Below are 19717 nucleotides of genomic sequence, written 5' to 3'. Positions count from 1 at the left end.
TTCACGCACTTACTTATGGTCACTACTGAGCTTGACTCAATTGTCCGTCTCTGTCTCTGCCTGTCTGCAATTCAATTCCGATTAATTAGACTCACGTTAACCGGCGCACTTATATACAGGAATAGAGGGCGCCTAGCACATACTGTATTATTCGTGATGTTCCCCGATCCTTCGAGAATATCATGACGTGTTACGAGGGTCACGTGACTACCGCTGTCGTAACATTATTATTACTGTTGAATCAATACAATCTTAAACACCTCAATCAGATCCCCCCCCCCCATAATTCTTCTTTTTTCAAAAGAAAACAATTTGAGAGATTTCAACCTCTCCCCGTATGACAACCCCTCCATCCCAGGCACCATTCCAGTAATCCTTCTCTGAACCCTTTCAAACAATTTAATGTCCTTCCTAAGGTAAAGAGCCCAAGACTGAACACAATACTCCAAATGTACCATAATCAGTGTCCTATATAATGACATTTTAGCCTTTTTAGACTTGTATTCGATATTTCTGTAGATACAACCTAAGATCCTTTTTGCTCTACCACTAGAGACTGATAAACTATTATAGCAAGATCCATTTCTTTCATGACACTGTTAAGGTTATTCTCATCCAAATTATACTTATAATTCAAATTATGATAACCCACATGCATTTATTGTAATTAAAACCCATCTGCCATTTAGTTGCCCAACTCAAACGATCTAAATTTTTTTTATAAATCAGCAGCATCCTCTTCACAGTTAGCAACACCCAAGAACATCTGCAAATTTAAGTAATTTGTTGACTATTCCTTCATCTATATCATTGATGTAAATCAAAAAGAAAAAGATACCTAGCCCTGAGGTATCTCGCTTCTGACATTAATCCAGTTTGACTGAACTTCATTTGTAATATCCTTCTGCTTTCTTCCATTGAGCTACTCTTATCCCCCAAACTTATAGAGATATTTGTGCAAGCCTTTTATGTGGTACCTTGTCAAATGCTTTCTGAAAATCTAGATACACCAAATCTTCAATTTCACCTTCATCTACATAAGCAGTAACATTTTCAAAGAATGTTAAAAGATTTGTAAGGCAAGATTTTCCCTTAGATGACTATCCAATAAAATTCTAAACTTTGTTCAATGACTTTTCAAAGCATCTTTTATCAGACTTTCCAAACCTTTTCCCACAACTGATGTAAGACTAATGAGTCTATAATTACTGGGACAATTTTTATCACCTTCTTTGAAAAGAGGAGTTACATTAGTTAACTTCCAATCCTCTGGTACCTGCCCACTATTCAAGAACTGATGAAAAATAGTAAGAAGTGGTTCACATATCCAATCCTTACCTCCTCCAAAGTCCTTGTTTTAAATATTATCTGACCCAGGAGCCTTATCTTTTTTAAACTTCTCAATTTTTTCTTAACCAGCCCAGAATTAATGTAGTCATCTTGTTTGATCTTGTTTCCATTTATCAACTGTTCAAGATGTGGAATACTGCTTAAATCTTTGTTAGTAAAAACCGAAGAAAAAGCAGCCATCTCATAATCATCAGATACTAGCCTTCCTTTTTCATCCCTCAAGGGTCATACCCCCATCCTAACATTATGTTTACCCTTAATGTATTTAAAGAAATCCTTACTATTAATTTTTACATTTTCAGTCAACCTTTTCTCATGCATACTTTTTGATGTCCTGATTTCCTGTTTCACCAACTTTTTTATTTTCTATAATCTCCTGTCATACCAGTCAATTTAAATTTCATAAATGTCTGGTGCTTTTCTATAATTTTATCTCTTATACTCTTTGTGAGCCAACCTGGTTTTTTATTTGCACCTATCCTTTTCTTTCTATGAGGAGTATGTTTACCTTGAATATTTATAAATTTATCTATAAAAATTTTCCACATCTAATCAGAGTCTCCAAATAATTCAGCTGCCCAATTCACAACAGAAAATTCTTGTTGCACTCCTTCTAAATGTGCTTTTTGAAATTTGTAACCAAAATATCATTATTCCTTATCTCCATATGCAGCAAAACATTGAATCTAATAGAGCAATGATCACTTGTACCCAGATATACCCCAATTTCAACCCTTTCGATAATTTCTATATTTGAAGTTAACAATAAATCTAAAATAGCATTGTTTCTAGTAGGTTTCTTGACTAATTGGTAAAGAAAGCCATTTTGAACAGTTTCCAAAAACATTTCTTTCTCATGATTTGACTCTACCATTTCCCATTTCCCAATCTTTATGCCTGAAATTAAAGTCACCCATAATTATGATCTCATTAACAGCTGAAATCTTAATCTCATTGTAAAGTTTCTCACTTAAAGCCTTCTCCCTTTATATCCATTAACAGAAACTCAAATGGATTCAATCTCCTTGCCATTATCTCTGATATTCTTAACTTCAACAGGATGTAACTCACATTTTGTGTATAAAGCCACTCTTCCCTCTTTAATACTCTATCCCTATTAAATAGCCTGTAACCCTGTATTTCAGAGAAATTTCTGTCATCAAAATCATCTATGTTTAACCATGTTTTAGTTATTCCCATTATATCAAAATCTCTAAAGTCATTATTTTATTTTTTATACTTCTAGCATTACAATAATAACAATTAAGCATACCCTTATAACTCCTATTCATATTCTTTTTGCATTTAGTTTTTCTGGCCCTAACCACTGTCTAGTTCCCTTACAGCTAAGTTAATATCCTTAGCAAACAAGCCAGCACCTACCCAATTTAAATATAAACCATTAATTTCAAAAAGCTCCCTTCTTCCACTAAACTGATTCCAGAAGTCTAACCAGTTAATCTACTCATTCTTACATACTAACTTAAGCTTAGCATTTAGTCCTAATGACCTATTTATAACTTCAAGTACCACAGTTAATTTTGGACAGTATCCCTGACAAAATTAAGTTATAGCCTTTAAATGCCTTTATCAACCCCTTGTACGTATTAATTAGCTCCTCTGACCTACCTTTCTCTACAACATTAATCCCTATATACACAGCAAAAACTGCATCTCTGCTAGCCCCTTTATTATATCTCCTACTCTGTCAGTTATATCCTCCACCTGTGCCTCCGAGTAGTATAATTTGATTATTTTCTCCCATTTTACCCCACAAAACTATCCTATCCACATGCCTTGTCAAGGAATCACCTATAACTATAACCTCCTTATCATCCACATCCTTCTCTGACCCTTTTGTTTTCTTTCCCTCCAATAGTTCCTCGTCTGCAGAAGCCAAGGGCTGAAACCTGTTGCTCAACAGAATAGGGTCATTATAACTAAATTCACTACTTTTATCCCTAATAGCAATCTTTATAACTTCCTGAAAGAATCTACAGACTTGTTGTTCAAAACTGCTTTCAACAGAAATGCTTAAAAATAGACTTATAAAAACAGAAACATGATTTTGTATGAGATATGCTGACTAAAAATAGATTAGTAATTTTCATAAGTAAATAAAAAACAGCATGGTCCAATGTTAAAAAGTTATTTATTTCTAATATCTTTGCTATCAAGATTTGTTGATGATTTTAATGTCATACACTAAGAAAGAAAATGAGTACTTTGCAGCATATTCTTATTGCTCATAATTACCTGCCTATACCTGTTAGCAGCAAATAAATATTAATTCTATATGTCCAGATGTATTGGAATTGTTATTTACCTTAATGCCTGCTAGGCCTGGTATTCCAGGAGACCCAGGAATGCCTGGTTTGCCCTGTTAAAAAACAAATACATAAATTAAGTAATTAATGGTATAAATTGATTTCGAAAACTGTATCATCACAACATGCTACATAGAATGTGCATGTGTATATTTATGATAACAGCTTCTGTATGATTATCTCAGTTTTGAGAACTATTATAAACAGATCTATGAATGAGTGATAACATTTAAAATGAGTCAAATTATTCATTATATACATACATATATTATAAATTTACAGTGCAAGTAAAAAATAATCAAATCATACATTACTTTGGATTTTAATATTCAAATGCTTTGAACAATTCTGTTCAAAATTTAAACATTCAGGTGATAAAATAAAACATCAGTTATCATCATTTCCCAGACTTACACCACTTAAATATTTAGTATGGCTACGAAAGAATTTCAATTAATTTTAGAGCATCCACTTTCAGCCAAACCTTACTTACTTCAGGTCCAAGGTTTCCCTGATGGCCAGGTATACCAGGAAGACCCATATCTCCCTATTAACAGAAATAACAAAACACAATTTTGTAAACTTAGATTTCTCTAAAAGCCTAAAATAACTTCAAATTGAAAGAAAAAAAACCCTCTAAAAAATATACAAAACTAAGATCAAAATAGGAAGAACATGTTTCTATAGCAACTACACAAAACTAAAAGCAAAATTCGAAGAAAATGTCTCCATCACAGTTAAACATCAAGCTATTAAAAACTAGTGTGCCTTTTTGTTTATGTTAGTAATGCATGGTATTCACAATTCTTTATGTGTATATTTAGTGAATTATTGTGTGCACTGTTAATTTCTAAGTGTGAGTACTGTAGTATTTTAAGTAAACATTACATCTACATTACATGTAATCCCATTAACTATACATCTCTCTGGAAACAAAATAAAAATTTTATTGAAATTTTTTCTCTGTCCCTGGATGTATCTCATAACAGCAACGAAATTGATCTGTATAAAAGTTGTACAGTTATTAGTGCTAGCCTCAAACACAGATCATTAAAGCTCTTTCACATACACATAAGTGTAGTATATACACAGAAGTATACAAAACCAGAATAGTACTGTAAATACAAGTGAATTAAATATATTTAAATAACAAAACTTTTATATGTGTATAACAAAGCTCAGCAAGAAAATGAGAATAAAGAAAAAATATAAAATGGAGAAATACATTTACCTTTTTTCCTGCTTCTCCTCTGGATCCTTTAAGTCCAGGAACACCAATATTTCCCTGTAATTAAATATATGATTACATAAAGTAGAAACATATTCACCATGTTTTGACAAAATAATATTGTTATGTAACAACACTTCAGTCAAGCTCTTTACTAATGAAACACAGATAATACTTCTATGTAACATATTATTATAGTTCTTCACAAAATGTTCATGATATAATTTTTAAATTTAGAGTTAATTTTCCTGTCTATAAAGTGAATATGATACACACATTCTTTTCTTTACGCACTTCATTATGCATAAATATTAAGGTAGCTTCTAATCAACTCGTATATCTGTTTCACTACTAGCTGTCTTACAGTAACTGGCAAAATAACTAACAAAACTGATATTAATTAAATTAGATTACAATATTCATAATAACCAACCTGTAGCAGATAAAATGATTTAGTCTTACATTTGTGTTTACCAAATAGGTTAGTATTTCTTTTTTACTTATAATGCTCATTTATCAGTTTATTAAATGACGACAGAAAATGCTCAGACCATTTCTGTGTCCTCATAACGTCCATCATATTTGAGTTTACAGTAGCAATTGTCAAAAAATATATGAATTGTTCGAAAATGTGTACAAATTATGAACATTTTGCAAAGATTAAGTGTTATTATTACTGCATTATTAAAAAATAGAACTTCTGGAATTTTATTCAAACAAAGCTATTTTCAACAGCTAGCCAAAGCATCAGAAGTACGTAGCACCTGTTTGTAAATTTCATGAAACATACGATATCCATAAAAATTTTTATGACTTACTAGAAATAGGATATAAAAAACTATAAAATTATTTTACCCACAGTTTATAAATTCTTGTTCTTAGTGAAAACTGTGTTCAAGTATTAGTATCATATTAAAATATAACACGTCTATTACTTCTCTTTGTATATATCTCTTACCTGAGGACCTCTTTCTCCAGTTGGACCAGGCAGTCCTGTATTTCCATGCTCACCCTAATCATTCCAAATTATACAATCAAATATAAATTCCATATAGTGAATAATAGAAACTAAGTCATTTGATAAAACTTGTGTCAGAGAACAAAGAACATATTTTAACAAGGAACAACAAAAGTTAATGTCATTATAACATATGAATATAGACGAGATATTAAAATGATTTATTTCAATGGTGACACCTATTGTTATGATCAAGTAACTAAATAAGCCCATTTCTGTGAATATATTTCAGTATACATAAATACAGCATAACAATAAAGCAACGATGATAAAGGATATAATTCACAAAGTCATTATAGTCATTGAATTAGATGGAAAGTTACTCCAAACTTGACTGTGCTAATTTCAGGATTATAAAAAACACATGTTGTACCTGTACAAGATTCAAGGACCTAGTATAGAGGCGATTGAACGAAAGAGACAAAACTCAGTGTGAAGTTCAAGCAAAAATAAAACCACACTGGAAATGAAAGGTTGATTGTCAAAGTGGAGAAGTAATACATTGTGGTAAGGTTAGAGAAGAAGAAATATAAATTATAGTTAAAGATTAGGTATAGATAACTAACATGATAATCAAGTGCTAGTAGAAACAATGATATGTTTTTTCTTGTTTGTTTTTGAATTTCACACATAGCTACTTGAGGGCTACTTGCATTAACTGTCCCTAATTTTGAAGTGATAGATTAGTGGTAAGGCAGCTAGTGAACACTATCCACCATCAATTCTTCTCCAATGAATAGTGGGATTGACCATCACATTATAATACCCCAATGAATAGTGGGATTGACCATTACATTATAATGCCCCAATGAATAGTGGGATTGACCATTACATTATAATGCCCCAATGAATAGTGGGATTGACCATCACATTATAATGCCCCAATGAATAGTGGGATTGACCATCACATTATAATGCCTCATGGCTGAAAGGGGCGAGCAAGATTGCGAGTCAAGTGCCCTAACCACCAGACTATGCCAGGCCCAGAACCAATGATACAACAAGACTTTGTGGCAATTTCTGTCTCCCTAGAAAACAGAAATGAATCTCCTTTGAAAGAACCAAAACTGCATTCACAATACACATTCTCTCCAACTATTTAGAAAACAAGCACATGGTATTTCCTACACAGAAGATCAGATAGGAAAAAATGCAACTTTCGCCCCAAAACAATCAATACGTTCCTTGACCGATCAATATACAATAAGTAACACCTCAGTCTGAATTTTGCACATTACCCCAAATAGTTTTACAATGTTCCATATCAGACTTTAAAAATTCTAATTCTAATTAATCTAAGTCTGATTAATAGAAACGCTTCTATTACCTTATAAATACAAAAGTAAATATACTGACAACCTATGAACAAATGTTAAGGACATTGTCTATTGTATATTTCTCAAAATAAAAATATCGATCTGTACAATCAGTGCAGCCAAAAATATAGTAGGAACAACCACTTTATGAACTATTGAAAATGATTAAATAAACAAGTAAAAAATTATATTACTTTACAACGATATTTATTTTTAATATCAAAGTGTCTAAAGTTCAACAAAGAACTTGAGTTTAAGTAGCAACATACCTTCAGTCCTGGACTTCCTACTTCACCCTTCCTTCCCCTAGCACCTGGAACACCCTACAATGGGGGAGTTATAATACAGAATATAATTATAGTCAACAAATCATATAGAAGGTTACTCCGTAATCAAAATTAACAGAATGGGCTGCCAGTACATCTGTAAAAATATACTTAGACAAAACAATACAGCTGGCTAACAGTGTGATTAGTTTAATAATTAGCAAAAATAAATAAACAAATGACATTTTTAATACTAAATAAAGCATAATACTTTGTATGCTGACTTATAAAAAATAATAATGTTGGATCACAATGTGAGTAGTTTTGCAATTAGTTTTGTAATTAGCAAGTATAAGGAAACTAATAAGTTGTTTTATATTATATAAAGCATAATGCCTTGTGCTCTGACACATTCAAAGTTACTAATAGATAATAATGTTGGTTTACATTGCAATTAGCTTTATAATTAGTAAGAATAAGGAAACAGATAACTTGTTATATACTAAATAAAGTATAATAAATTTCCATTATTTCAAATAATTTGAGTGATTAATGAGTTTAAGATCCACTACAAATTAAATAATCTCCACTGTAAACACTCAAATAATACTCTTCAAAATAATTTAGAAATTTAAGTAATGACATAGAATCAACTAGTCATAAATAATTATCCTATCACTAAAGAATTCAAAAACAAAAAAAAATTTAATGCAAAATTATGTAGAAATACTATCAACTTGAATATGAACATATAGAGAAATGCTATTGATTTTTTTATGGTATACTTGTTGATCTTCTGGATAACTTAACAGTTTAAATTACAGATGCTGTCTTTAGATGTTGCTATGTTATTACTACTGTTATAAGAGCCAATCTCTGTAGACTACTAACCACTGGACCAGGAAAGCCTTGTGGTCCAGAACGTCCTTGAAGACCTCTATCACCTTTTATCCCAATGGCTCCACGTTTACCTTCAGGTCCAGATTTTCCAACTGGACCCTGAAAATTGGGTAATTAAACATCAAATTATCACTCTTACATGTATTGTTTGTACACACAGTATTCACTCACTGAATTTTTCTTCTGTTTGTTACATTCTATATTTTCTTATGTTGGATGCATCTTATTTTCACACATACACAAGTTTTCATTAATTTCATTAAGAATTAAAAAGTTATATTACAGAGAACATTTTAATCAACTACAACTATATTATCTATTGAAAAAACTTTGAACACTTATATATCTTTTTTTACAATTTATCTTTTACTATAAAAAAATTCCTATAAGTAACATGATTAAACAGGCAATTTTATGTATAAAAAAACACGTGGTTTGTTCCAAAACTAGTAATATTTTGAAGGAAAAAATGTACAGTTAGTTTTACAACATGTTTGCTCCAAGAAATGTTCAAGTTAACTGTGGTCATTCTAAAATTCAAAATTACTTGAAATACATAATTATATTCGTATCTATGGTAAAGCTACTAACGTTTTCTGCTGTCATTCCTAATTTTGAACTACTTACCAGAGGGAAGGCAGCGAGTCAAAAGCACCCTACCACCCATCATCCACACACATAAGAATTGACTGTCACTCTGATAACATACTCATAGCATAAAGTGTGGGGAATATTTGATGGTAACATATGGATTTGAACATAATTATATCTGTTAATTTACATAAGTATGAAAGAGCACTCAATGTTAAAATATACATTGCAACAGGGATTAACAACACAGTTACAAATTTGTTTTTTTCTTTTCAATTAATTTCCAAAAAATAAAATAAAGATATTTTCCAGATCCTAGTTTTGTTAATGTTCCTTCTAGACGAGTATGTTCAAAGCTTAACAAGCCTAACTAACTTTTGCTACTGGCTGGCTTCATTGCCCATTGGTCAATAGTTCAAAGTTACCATTTTTTAATACTGAATTACGGTATTTCAATATTGCTTGAAAAGTTAAATTTAGCTAAATTAAATAGGTTTGGGTGTGAAGGGCAAAAATTTCTTGCATGTTACAGAAAGACACTCAAATACGATTTTGAAATTGTATAATTGAATACTAACTGAGCTACAAACAGTGAGAAAACCAGGACAAAGTAATGTTAAACCTACCTAAAACATTAGGTGATACTAGATACAAATCAGTAGTTATAACATTAGATTATACGTACATAGTTCAACTGAGCAGGCAGAATTATTAGATATTTGTATGTTAGAATATTACATATAGTTGTAATGTTTAATTTATAAATGTGAAAGAAATTGTATAATAATAAAAAATATACAAATTTCATTATATTATAATATTATTCCACTTTATGAATTGGAGATTTTGTTGTGAATGCAGGTCATTAGCAATTTAGAGAGAGACGTGCTATATTTTCAAACCTTACATAGTTCAAATTACAGAACATTTAACTACCAATATGTAATTCTAATAAACAAACCTTGAGAATATGATTCAGAAAACAAATTATGATATAAAAAATACTATAATGTTGATGATAAGAAAAGTTTTATTTCTGGAGTTTCTAATGACTTATGTTAGCATTACAAAATATAAAAGTAATTTAAGTACTTTTTCCCCAGGTTCCCCAGGAGGTCCAAGACGTCCAATTTGACCTTCAGGACCTTGTTCTCCTGGTCGTCCTATGGCACCTTCAGGACCAGGAGGTCCTTGTTCACCTCTAGTTCCTTTTGGTCCTGGTTGTCCTACTTGTCCTGTTCTACCTGGTAGTCCCTTAAACACAGAGAAATAACCAATTTTTTAATTTATCCATAGGTAATATAAAAAAGTTGTGACTACTTTTGGTAATGAAAGTGACTGTTCATTGCGGGTGCTGTGTGATATATTGTTTTTTAAACAGAAGTAATGTTTGAAGACTTTTTCCCTAATACTTGCATGCATATTTTATGAACTAAACAATCACAAATCTTGATGCAGAGTATTATAATTGGAAGTTATTACAATGTTGTAAGCATAAAATGCCTTGTTACCACACAAACTTCAACTCAGTATAGTAAAATCAGCTTATCTTAATCAAAAATAACCTTGTAACCGAACAATATTCTACACACAACCTATCTTAGTTATAGGTTAACATTCAAAGAATGCCTAGCATCTAACTGTGATAAAATCATTACACCTTTAACTAACCATGAAGAAAAATTCCAAAGTTTGTAAACACAGCATGTCCTAGCAGTATTAATACTATATAGGTGGTGCAGGCTCAACACAACTTAGTTACCATATACATTTTTAAATCATGACATTGCAATTGGTAAAATCAAGGAGTTTCAATCTTATGGTTACAATGAAGTAATACATTTAACCTGTTGAATTTTTCAAAAGGAGATCCATATTATAGTAAAACATTTTCATAAAAAAAAAAAGAGTTTCAACTAACCACTAAACCTGAAGGTCCTGAGTGACCCTTAGCTCCTTTAGCCCCAGTCAATCCCTGTTAAATGAAATGAATAGCAAAAATTTCAGTTTATCTGAGGAGGAATAATCATTTCAATTGTCATTAAATACACAATAATAAATACTGTACTATACTTTTCTAATTATTGTTAATTCTCAATAACAGTATTTTTCCCAAATAGAATAAGTTTCGAATTTAATGCTTATCCACATTCTTTGCAAATATATTTCTATAAAATTTCTAAACACTTCCATATACACTTTTTATACACATTTCTATGAAGGTTTATTAAAGAAATCAACTACAGTTTACTTGCTGTTTTTTAATTTCTATATTTTTCTAATCTTTCAGTTTTTACGACTAACCCTTGATCCTCGAATTCCAGTAGGTCCTCTTTCACCTCTCAAGCCTGGGGCTCCAGTTAAACCTGGTAGTCCTCTCTCACCATGAAATCCTCTTTCACCCCTATCACCCTGTGGGCCTTGCAATCCAGGAGATCCAGGTATTCCTGGTTTACCATCCTTACCAGCTTCCCCTGGGTTTCCTGTTATTCCTGGTAGTCCCTATAAGATGTATAAGAAAGTAGGAAAAAAATAATTGAAAAAATATATGAGTTGCATAATTCAGTAATACTAATCCACTGAAACAAAATTGTATATTCAAACAATGCTAGTAAGAATGTCTTCTTTTTTTTCTTGTATTTTTTTAAATGTAGTCTTTGGAAATATGAACTAATCATTGCATATAACAGTCAACAGTCACTTTGTTCTGTACTGTTGCCAATCTACTGAAATTACATAGCTTGATTTACTTATGATCAATTGCATTTCATTCAAACAAGTTTGGAATTGAAAGATTTAAATTCTTGTACCTGAAAACCTCGTGCACCCTGAGATCCTGGTGGACCCCTCTCACCAGGTTTCCCTGGGGCTCCAGGCTGACCAGGAGATCCTGTAAACCCTTGTCTTCCAGGATCACCAACTGCACCTCGTTCTCCTTTAAGGCCTACTAGCCCATCTAGACCAGGCAGACCCTAAAATAAAATTTCTGATTATTAATCGCTAAACAGCTATCTATATAAAAGCAACAAATATTATATTAGAGATAACTCAAGCCATAGCCAAAAGTGTCTAAATCTTTAAAGGAAATTAATTGTCCTTAAATATATATATTACATATATAACACAAAACTTCTAATAAAATACATTATACACATGTAAAACACATATAAAGATTTAGGCAATACTAAAAGAAATGTAGAATAATTTCATTGAATATGAACACACAAATACTTCAAGTGTACTATCTTGATTAGAAGAAGCTGTATATTTCAATTTTTTTTATAATTTTAAAGTATACTTTAAAGAATATATCTGATGCTAACCAAAACTCCACATAGCAACAAGTTAATTCTTCTCATAAAAATGTTTATGCTAAATACTTACAGGAACATATTATATGTATTCAACGAAAAACAAAAACTGAATACTACATACTTTCATATATCACATGGTAACAGCAACACATGTTTTACATGTGTAATTTACATTAGTAAAAATTAATGTATAGCTCTAAGCTCCAATTTTCATCTATTCACCCAGCTTCCAACAAAGATGATGAAAAATTATTTTCGTTTTATCAGTGAATATTCTGTACTATGTGCCACAAGTTTTGTTTTGATTATGATAACAGTTTACTGGTTTGATGAGTGAAGTATCTATAAAACATAACAATTGCACATGTTTCACAAATTAGAAAATTTGTTTTGTCCATCACCTAAGTTTAAAATACAATAAATTGCCTAACTACTTATTGTTTATTTTAAAACTAATACCAGGGAAAAAAAATAAGAGTTTGCTTTATATTTTATTTTCTGATTTTGTTTTTCATCTTATGAGCTTCAAAACATCTTACCGGTTCTCCAGGAAGACCCCTTTTTCCTGCAATACCTGAAACACCTTGAAGACCCTGGAAAGATGGGAAAAAAGAAAACAGTTTAAGGTGACTTGATCATAGAAAACTTTCTGAAATATGTCAAGAAAAACTATACAAGTTAATAAATTATTGAATAACAAAAGTTAATGAATAATAATTCTATTATTTTTCTTTTTCCAGATGAAATTGTTTCCTTGCATAGTTATGTATATGCATCACATTTTTTACAATGAAATACAAGGTCACTTAATGATATTTTAGAATATTCTCTGTTGACCAGAACATGAGCATTACATAAACATTTTCTTTACTTCCATAACTTTAACTGTAGAATGTTAACCTCATTTCATAGAGAAATAAGCCCCATCTGAAATTTATATTTGTGGTGCCATTTTATGTCCAGAATCTTTCTATCATAAAAACGATTTTTTAATTCTTTATAAATGTAGACAGAGCAATGTGTGTGTTACATTACTTCATGAAAATATAGCCAACTCAATTTACATAGGGCTATGTCCACATTTCTTCACAACAACCTAGTCAAATTTCAATTTTCAGAGAGGTATGTCATTTATAAAAGGTATGCTTGAAGGTAAAAAAAATTACGTTTTACGACAGATGTTCTAGCTTTTCTAGTTGTATGTTAGGCTCTCTTTTTTGTGGTTATCTAATTGCACCAATAATAAAACATTAATGCTCATGTGGCTCTAGTAAGAAAAATTAGCTCATGAGAAATTTCAACATATCTGTTTAGTAGAGAAACTAATACCTGTGAAAAATATTTTTTAAAAACAACAACAATGCTTTTCAAGTCATTTCCTCTCATACAGTTAGAACTAATACCAAAAAAAAATTACTCCAAAGTTACCAGATAAAACTAGTAAAGCTAGAAAATTAACCCTGAAAATACTTTAAAGACTAAGAGTGGTAAAGGCTGGAAATGAAATCGAAGAAGCAATTATAACTTCACCAGTTAAATATTGATTAAACAAGGATCTTCAAATCTTAAATAATTTTTGCTTATTATCTTGATTTGAAAACTGAATCTTTAATTACAATTAAAATAAATTATTTATATCACAGCACTTAAAATAAATGTACGTAACATTTTCTTTTAATTTTCACTCACAAGAATGAAAATATCATATCTAATGACTACCCTTATGAATGCATAACTTTGTATAGCTTTCAAAGCTACTAAATAAAATCACATCTCATTAACAGCAGGGGTGATACCAGCCTTTTCCCAGTGAAAATACTGAGGCTGGCTAGAGAAAAAATTGAAGGGGCTGCACTTTACATCTTGTGGGCACACATAATGCAGTATTTAGGAAGAAAAATATCTTTAACATTAAGTAGTTTTCATTAGATGCAAAGGTTACACAGGAGAGTAAAAAATATTTTTGGTTAATTTCAGCCCCAGTAAACTCCCCCACCCCCACTGCTCCTAATTAACAGCTTCTTCCATAAAAAAACTGACGATAAAATTAACAAGCCTTCATACTTGTGGTCCTTGATCACCAGGTTTTCCATTAATCCCAGGTTCTCCCTGAAAATTAAGAAAATTACTTAATATACTTTAATAATCAATGCTATAAACTTTGAGAGAAAACAAAAAAGTACACATTAGTGGAAAACTGACCAAATATTGAATCAGTCAGTGTCAGAAGTTGCTTTTCAAAATGTGTTAGAAAAACTAAAAGTGTGTAAACTTAGAGTTTAAATTTGATCTAACCTCATTTCATACATTAGCATTTAGCTCGCAATAGTAAACCCAACGATCAAACTGTGTTTTCATCTAATGACTTCTAATCTTGCTATCAATCTAGTAAATACAATCATCAAACTGTGTTTTCATCTAATGACTTCTAATCTTGCTATCAATCCAGTAAATACAATAATCGAACTGTGTTTTCATCTAATGACTTCTAAACTTGCTATCAATCCAGTAAACACAACCATCAAACTGTGTTTTCATCTAATGACTTCTAATCTTGCTATCAATCCAGTAAACACAACCATCAAACTGTGTTTTCATCTAATGACTTCTAAACTTGCTATCAATCCAGTAAACACAACCATCAAACTGTGTTTTCATCTAATGACTTCTAAGCTTGCTATCAATCCAGTAAACACAACCATCAAAAAACGTGTATTTTCATCTAGTGACCGCTACACATGCTCTCAATATACATTTACAAAACTATCCTTAAGGTTTTTGGATCATTAAATTACCACAATATAATACACTTATAAACTGCTTTAATCTCTCGATATACACTACAGTAACTACATCTACAATGCTAACTTACCTTAATTCCTGGATTGCCATCTTTTCCTGGGATACCTTGTCGACCTCGTAGACCCTGTATTGAATGAACTATATATATATATTCATCCAGATAGTTTTAAAACAAAATATATCAGTGCTTATAAAATAAATATGCTCACAAAAATTTACACTCCATAACGAATTTTATGCTTCAGTATATTCTCATGGATACTTAATTTTAACCATATACTTAGACTGGATTCAAATACAAGTTTTAAAAATTGTGAGAATTAAAAAAAGTGAATAGATGTGTTCGTGTATCTTACCTGAAGTCCTTGAGGACCAGATGTACCTGGTTTTCCAGTATCTCCCTAAACAGATATATATAAATTAATCAACACATTCAAAACATAAGTATATATAATTATCTTCAATTGAAAGCAAAAAAAAATAAAACATAAAACTTTGCTTTTGTATTCAAAATGATCTGAGCGATGTGGAATTATTTGTACATCTGAAAGACAGTATAGGTGGATGTACTCATTTGATGTGTTTGCAGACTTTAAGACTTGGACTTTTGAATCAGTATCTAAAAGAGCTTGTTATTTTTACAATATTATGATATCTGATAGACTTTGCAAAAAAACTATTGATAAATCCATGTCTCAATTACGCTGTAAGCCAATAAGCAACTGAACAATCAGTAAAATTTATGAATATTCTTTTAATATAAAAAAATGCCTCAATTAAATAGAAATTTATGCTATTTGTTTTTTTCTTCATGAAACATTTAATAGAAAAAAATTATTTCAATTACAAAATAGATTTTCTTAACCTGATGATGCGATGTATCCCCTAAATCAACAATGACAATTTAATAGGCAACTGGCTCTACATTGCCATGTACAAGTTGTTGTTTGTTTTAGAGCAAAGCTATCTTAGGCTGTGTCCACTGCAGGGAATCGAACCCCATATTTTAGTGTTCTAATCTAAAGACTTAGGGCTGTCCCACCAGGAGACCGAAATACAAATCTTCAGCTAAATATTTAAGTAAAAACATTTTTCATTTGCTTATATAATTCATCTTTCTATTCCTTAAGAAATGAAAGAACTACTGAAAAATGCTAAAAAGCTTAAACATGTATGAGAAATCCTAGGATAGTCTAGATATAAACATATCTCTAACAATTTTTCATTTGTTCAATTACTTTGCAGTCTTTAACGTATGACACAATCATATTAAAATATAACAGTACTTTCATTACATATAATAAACTACAGCCTCCAAATAATGCTGTTTCTCCATTCTAACTTTACTTATATGTCATATATTTAACAACCTGTAAAAAGTTTGAGCATGAAAATTTCTTAAATACAAATAAATCATACAAAGGCATTGACACAAACCTGTGAACCTTTGGTACCTTGGGGTCCAACAGCACCACGATCTCCTTGAGATCCTTTTAATCCCATAGGACCACTTGGACCAGGTAATCCTCGTGGACCCAAAGACCCCTGTAAAAATACATCTTGTTTATAAACTTTAAAGTTAAATTACCTAATTAATTAAAAATCTGATGAGTAAACAGTCTACAGTAACATCAAACCATGATGTTTCACTAGGAAGCCTCACGTTACATATGTATGAGTTATGTTTAATAATCATTATTAAAGCTTTTCTGTTATTAATCTAAGGCTAAAAAACAAAGACACTGAAGCTTTTCGTTCAATTGCTTCAGTAACATTTTCTAGCAAGATATTTTATATATTAATTATAAAACAACATACATAGGCACAACGTAAACAGATATGATAAATGTTAAATATAATGATTCTTAACTGATAGACAAATTTTAAAATATTTTCAAAAACCTACCCTTTCTCCTGGTGGTCCAACATCACCTGGTGATCCAGGTACTCCTCTTGCTCCCTGCAACAATTGAAAAATAATTAACAAATTAAGTCATAATTTCCAATAAAGAAACAGCATATAATCAGATAATAAAAATTTCACCCTTACATTTCTATAACTATTAATGTAGAATATTGTTCTGTAAATTTATTGTAAGACTAGAATTAATGACTTCTTTAGAAAAGTAAAGTGAGCTTTAATCTCTTTAAGAGTCATCATACAGAGCAAACTTATTAAGACTTCAAGTAATTAAGAAAAAATTAATTATAACTTTCAATAATAACATCTCCTTAAACTGTGAAATTGTTCATTTTGTTATTTCTTTAAGTTTCTTACTTTTAGTCTTATTTTCTCTTACCTGGTAATTAATTTCAAACATATGGTAGCTTTGTTATAGAATTATATAAAACCCTTCTTCATTTATGCAATAGTTAACTGAAGCTACATGCTTATATTAATTGTAATAAACATTACATAGAACATAATCATTTCACTGACTAACTCTTTCCAAACCACATAATCAAACATTACTGACTCAGATGTTGACTATGTTGAAGGCAGTTTCTCAAGACTGTGAGCTAAAGTTAAACATATAAAATTCTTGCATAATTTAAGAAAACCATACTTCAACACTGTATATTTCATTCAAGACCAACCTGAATTAGATTAACTGACTTCATATATCATTATAATAAACTCAGCACAACATTCAAATAATTCTAAATAACCTAAATTTTAAGCTCCAAGTTTGGTCACTGATACTTTCTAAATATAATTTCATCATGAAAAAGTAAAATGTGTGTGTGTAAATATATAATTTTATTTAATACTGGATCTTAAAAACTCATAATATTTTTCAGATAGTTAATACAATATCTATATTATATATATGCATCAAGGTTACTTGTAATGCTTGTCTAATAAATTGTACATATTTTTTCATTATTATTTCAACTGCAAATGCATAATATGTCTGTTTATGGTAACACACACAGTTTGTACAATACATCAATTTGTTAAGATCAGCTTATTCAGATTTCTTCTTTTTAACAAACATACAAGTTAGCAGCTGATTTTTGACTTTAATATAAATATATATCATTAAAGTGCAACTTACCATTTTTCCTGAGTCCCCTGGTGTTCCTGATATACCTCGTGGTCCAGGTACTCCCGACTCTCCTTTTCTACCAGCATCCCCTTTAGGACCTCTTATTCCTGGAATTCCCTACAAGAAAAAAAAAAAAAAAGACCCTTGCTTTTAAGTGCAGGATTATACATCATACTAATATTTATATAAAAGTAAAGAAATGTACTATGTATAACATTTTAAGGAACAGTTGAAAAATTTCAAATGTTGTTAAAAGTTTTAATTGTCAAAACATCAAATATGAGCCAAAATATGAAGATCAGCTGTCTACATTATTCCCTATCAATTACAAATTACAGTTCATATCTTTTAGTAAGAAAAAAGTTAACAATTTGAAAAGTAATAATCTTAAGATTGATCTTAAATAAGTCATGTTTCCCCTAATTTCAGTATAAAACTTGACTCGTACTAGTTGTTAAAGCCTTCGGTTATCACGTTAGGAACAAGGCAGCTTAGATAATGAAGAAAAACTCCTAAAAATGGTATGATACAGAAGAAAACAATATAAAACAATCCATAAAATTAGAAGCAGTAAAGCTTAAGTTGAGTTCTGTGACAAAACTACCTAACCATGTAGCTCTTGAGTTACATTACACACTGTAGTTTAAACTTAGACAAGATGAATGCACAAAACATAAGTAGGAAACTTCTAAGTTATTATTAATGGAAAGTATGTGTGTGTGTGTGTGTGGAATGTAATAAGTGTGTAATCATATGATAACTTGTGTAATGATTATGTGTGTGTGGGATGTAATAAGTGTGTAATCATATGATAACTTGTGTAATGATTATGTGTGTGTGGGATGTAATAAGTGTGTAGTCATATGATAACTTGTGTAATGATTATGTGTGTGTGGGGTGTAATAAGTGTGTAATCATATGATAACTTGTTTAATGATTATGTGTGTGTGGGATGTAATAAGTGTGTAATCATATGATAACTTGTGTAATGATTATGTGTTATTGGACACCTGCAGCTGAAAGAAGAAATAATAACTTAATTACTCAGGTGTTTAATACTATTTATGAGCTAAAAGTATTTATCCTTTAAAAACAACTAGGAGTAAAAAGCCTACAAATTTAACCAATATAGAGTCAAAGCATGTCACTGATGTAATGTTTTATTTAAGATGGTTTAAAGTGTAGTTGGAAATCAAAACATTTATTATTTTATTTATTGGTTATTTAAAATTGCACTTATATCAAAGAAGAAAGGTTATTCTGCTTTATTAATAAACCAAGTACATTAATGTGCAATCTGTTGTTGATATACCATATACAGTGTTTCTGTAAGATTATAAAAGAATTACTTTCTGTGCTATGTCTACCACAGGAAATTGAAACCTGGATTTCAGCACTGTAAGTACTTACCACTGACCACTGGGGGACTTAATAGACGTGAAAAAGTTATAAAACATGATACACTAATTCATTCATTCATTTTTAATAACAGTTTTTATTCTAATGTTCTAGAGCATATTAATTTCTCAGCAGCACAACAGAACAATTCTTATAA

At 30.5% G+C, this 19717-nt stretch overlaps 1 protein-coding gene across 1 annotated transcript in view; it reads right to left on the bottom strand.

The window, feature by feature from the left end:
* Positions 1 to 19717, bottom strand: part of LOC106467608 (collagen alpha-1(I) chain-like) — a 72287-nt gene that overhangs the window by 27065 nt on the left and 25505 nt on the right. Inside the window, 17 exon segments of the mRNA XM_022395813.1 lie at positions 3677 to 3730; positions 4171 to 4224; positions 4909 to 4962; positions 5864 to 5917; positions 7509 to 7562; positions 8397 to 8504; positions 10089 to 10250; positions 10918 to 10971; positions 11301 to 11498; positions 11807 to 11968; positions 12850 to 12903; positions 14375 to 14419; positions 15183 to 15236; positions 15469 to 15513; positions 16550 to 16657; positions 17019 to 17072; positions 18172 to 18279. Of these exon segments, the coding sequence (XP_022251521.1) occupies positions 3677 to 3730; positions 4171 to 4224; positions 4909 to 4962; positions 5864 to 5917; positions 7509 to 7562; positions 8397 to 8504; positions 10089 to 10250; positions 10918 to 10971; positions 11301 to 11498; positions 11807 to 11968; positions 12850 to 12903; positions 14375 to 14419; positions 15183 to 15236; positions 15469 to 15513; positions 16550 to 16657; positions 17019 to 17072; positions 18172 to 18279 (1422 nt within the window).

Source organism: Limulus polyphemus, unplaced genomic scaffold, assembly GCF_000517525.1.
Source record: "Limulus polyphemus unplaced genomic scaffold, Limulus_polyphemus-2.1.2 Scaffold2677, whole genome shotgun sequence".
NCBI lineage: Eukaryota > Metazoa > Arthropoda > Merostomata > Xiphosura > Limulidae > Limulus > Limulus polyphemus.
Note: the sequence above shows the minus strand (reverse complement) of the source record. Positions and strands in the feature narration are given on the sequence as shown.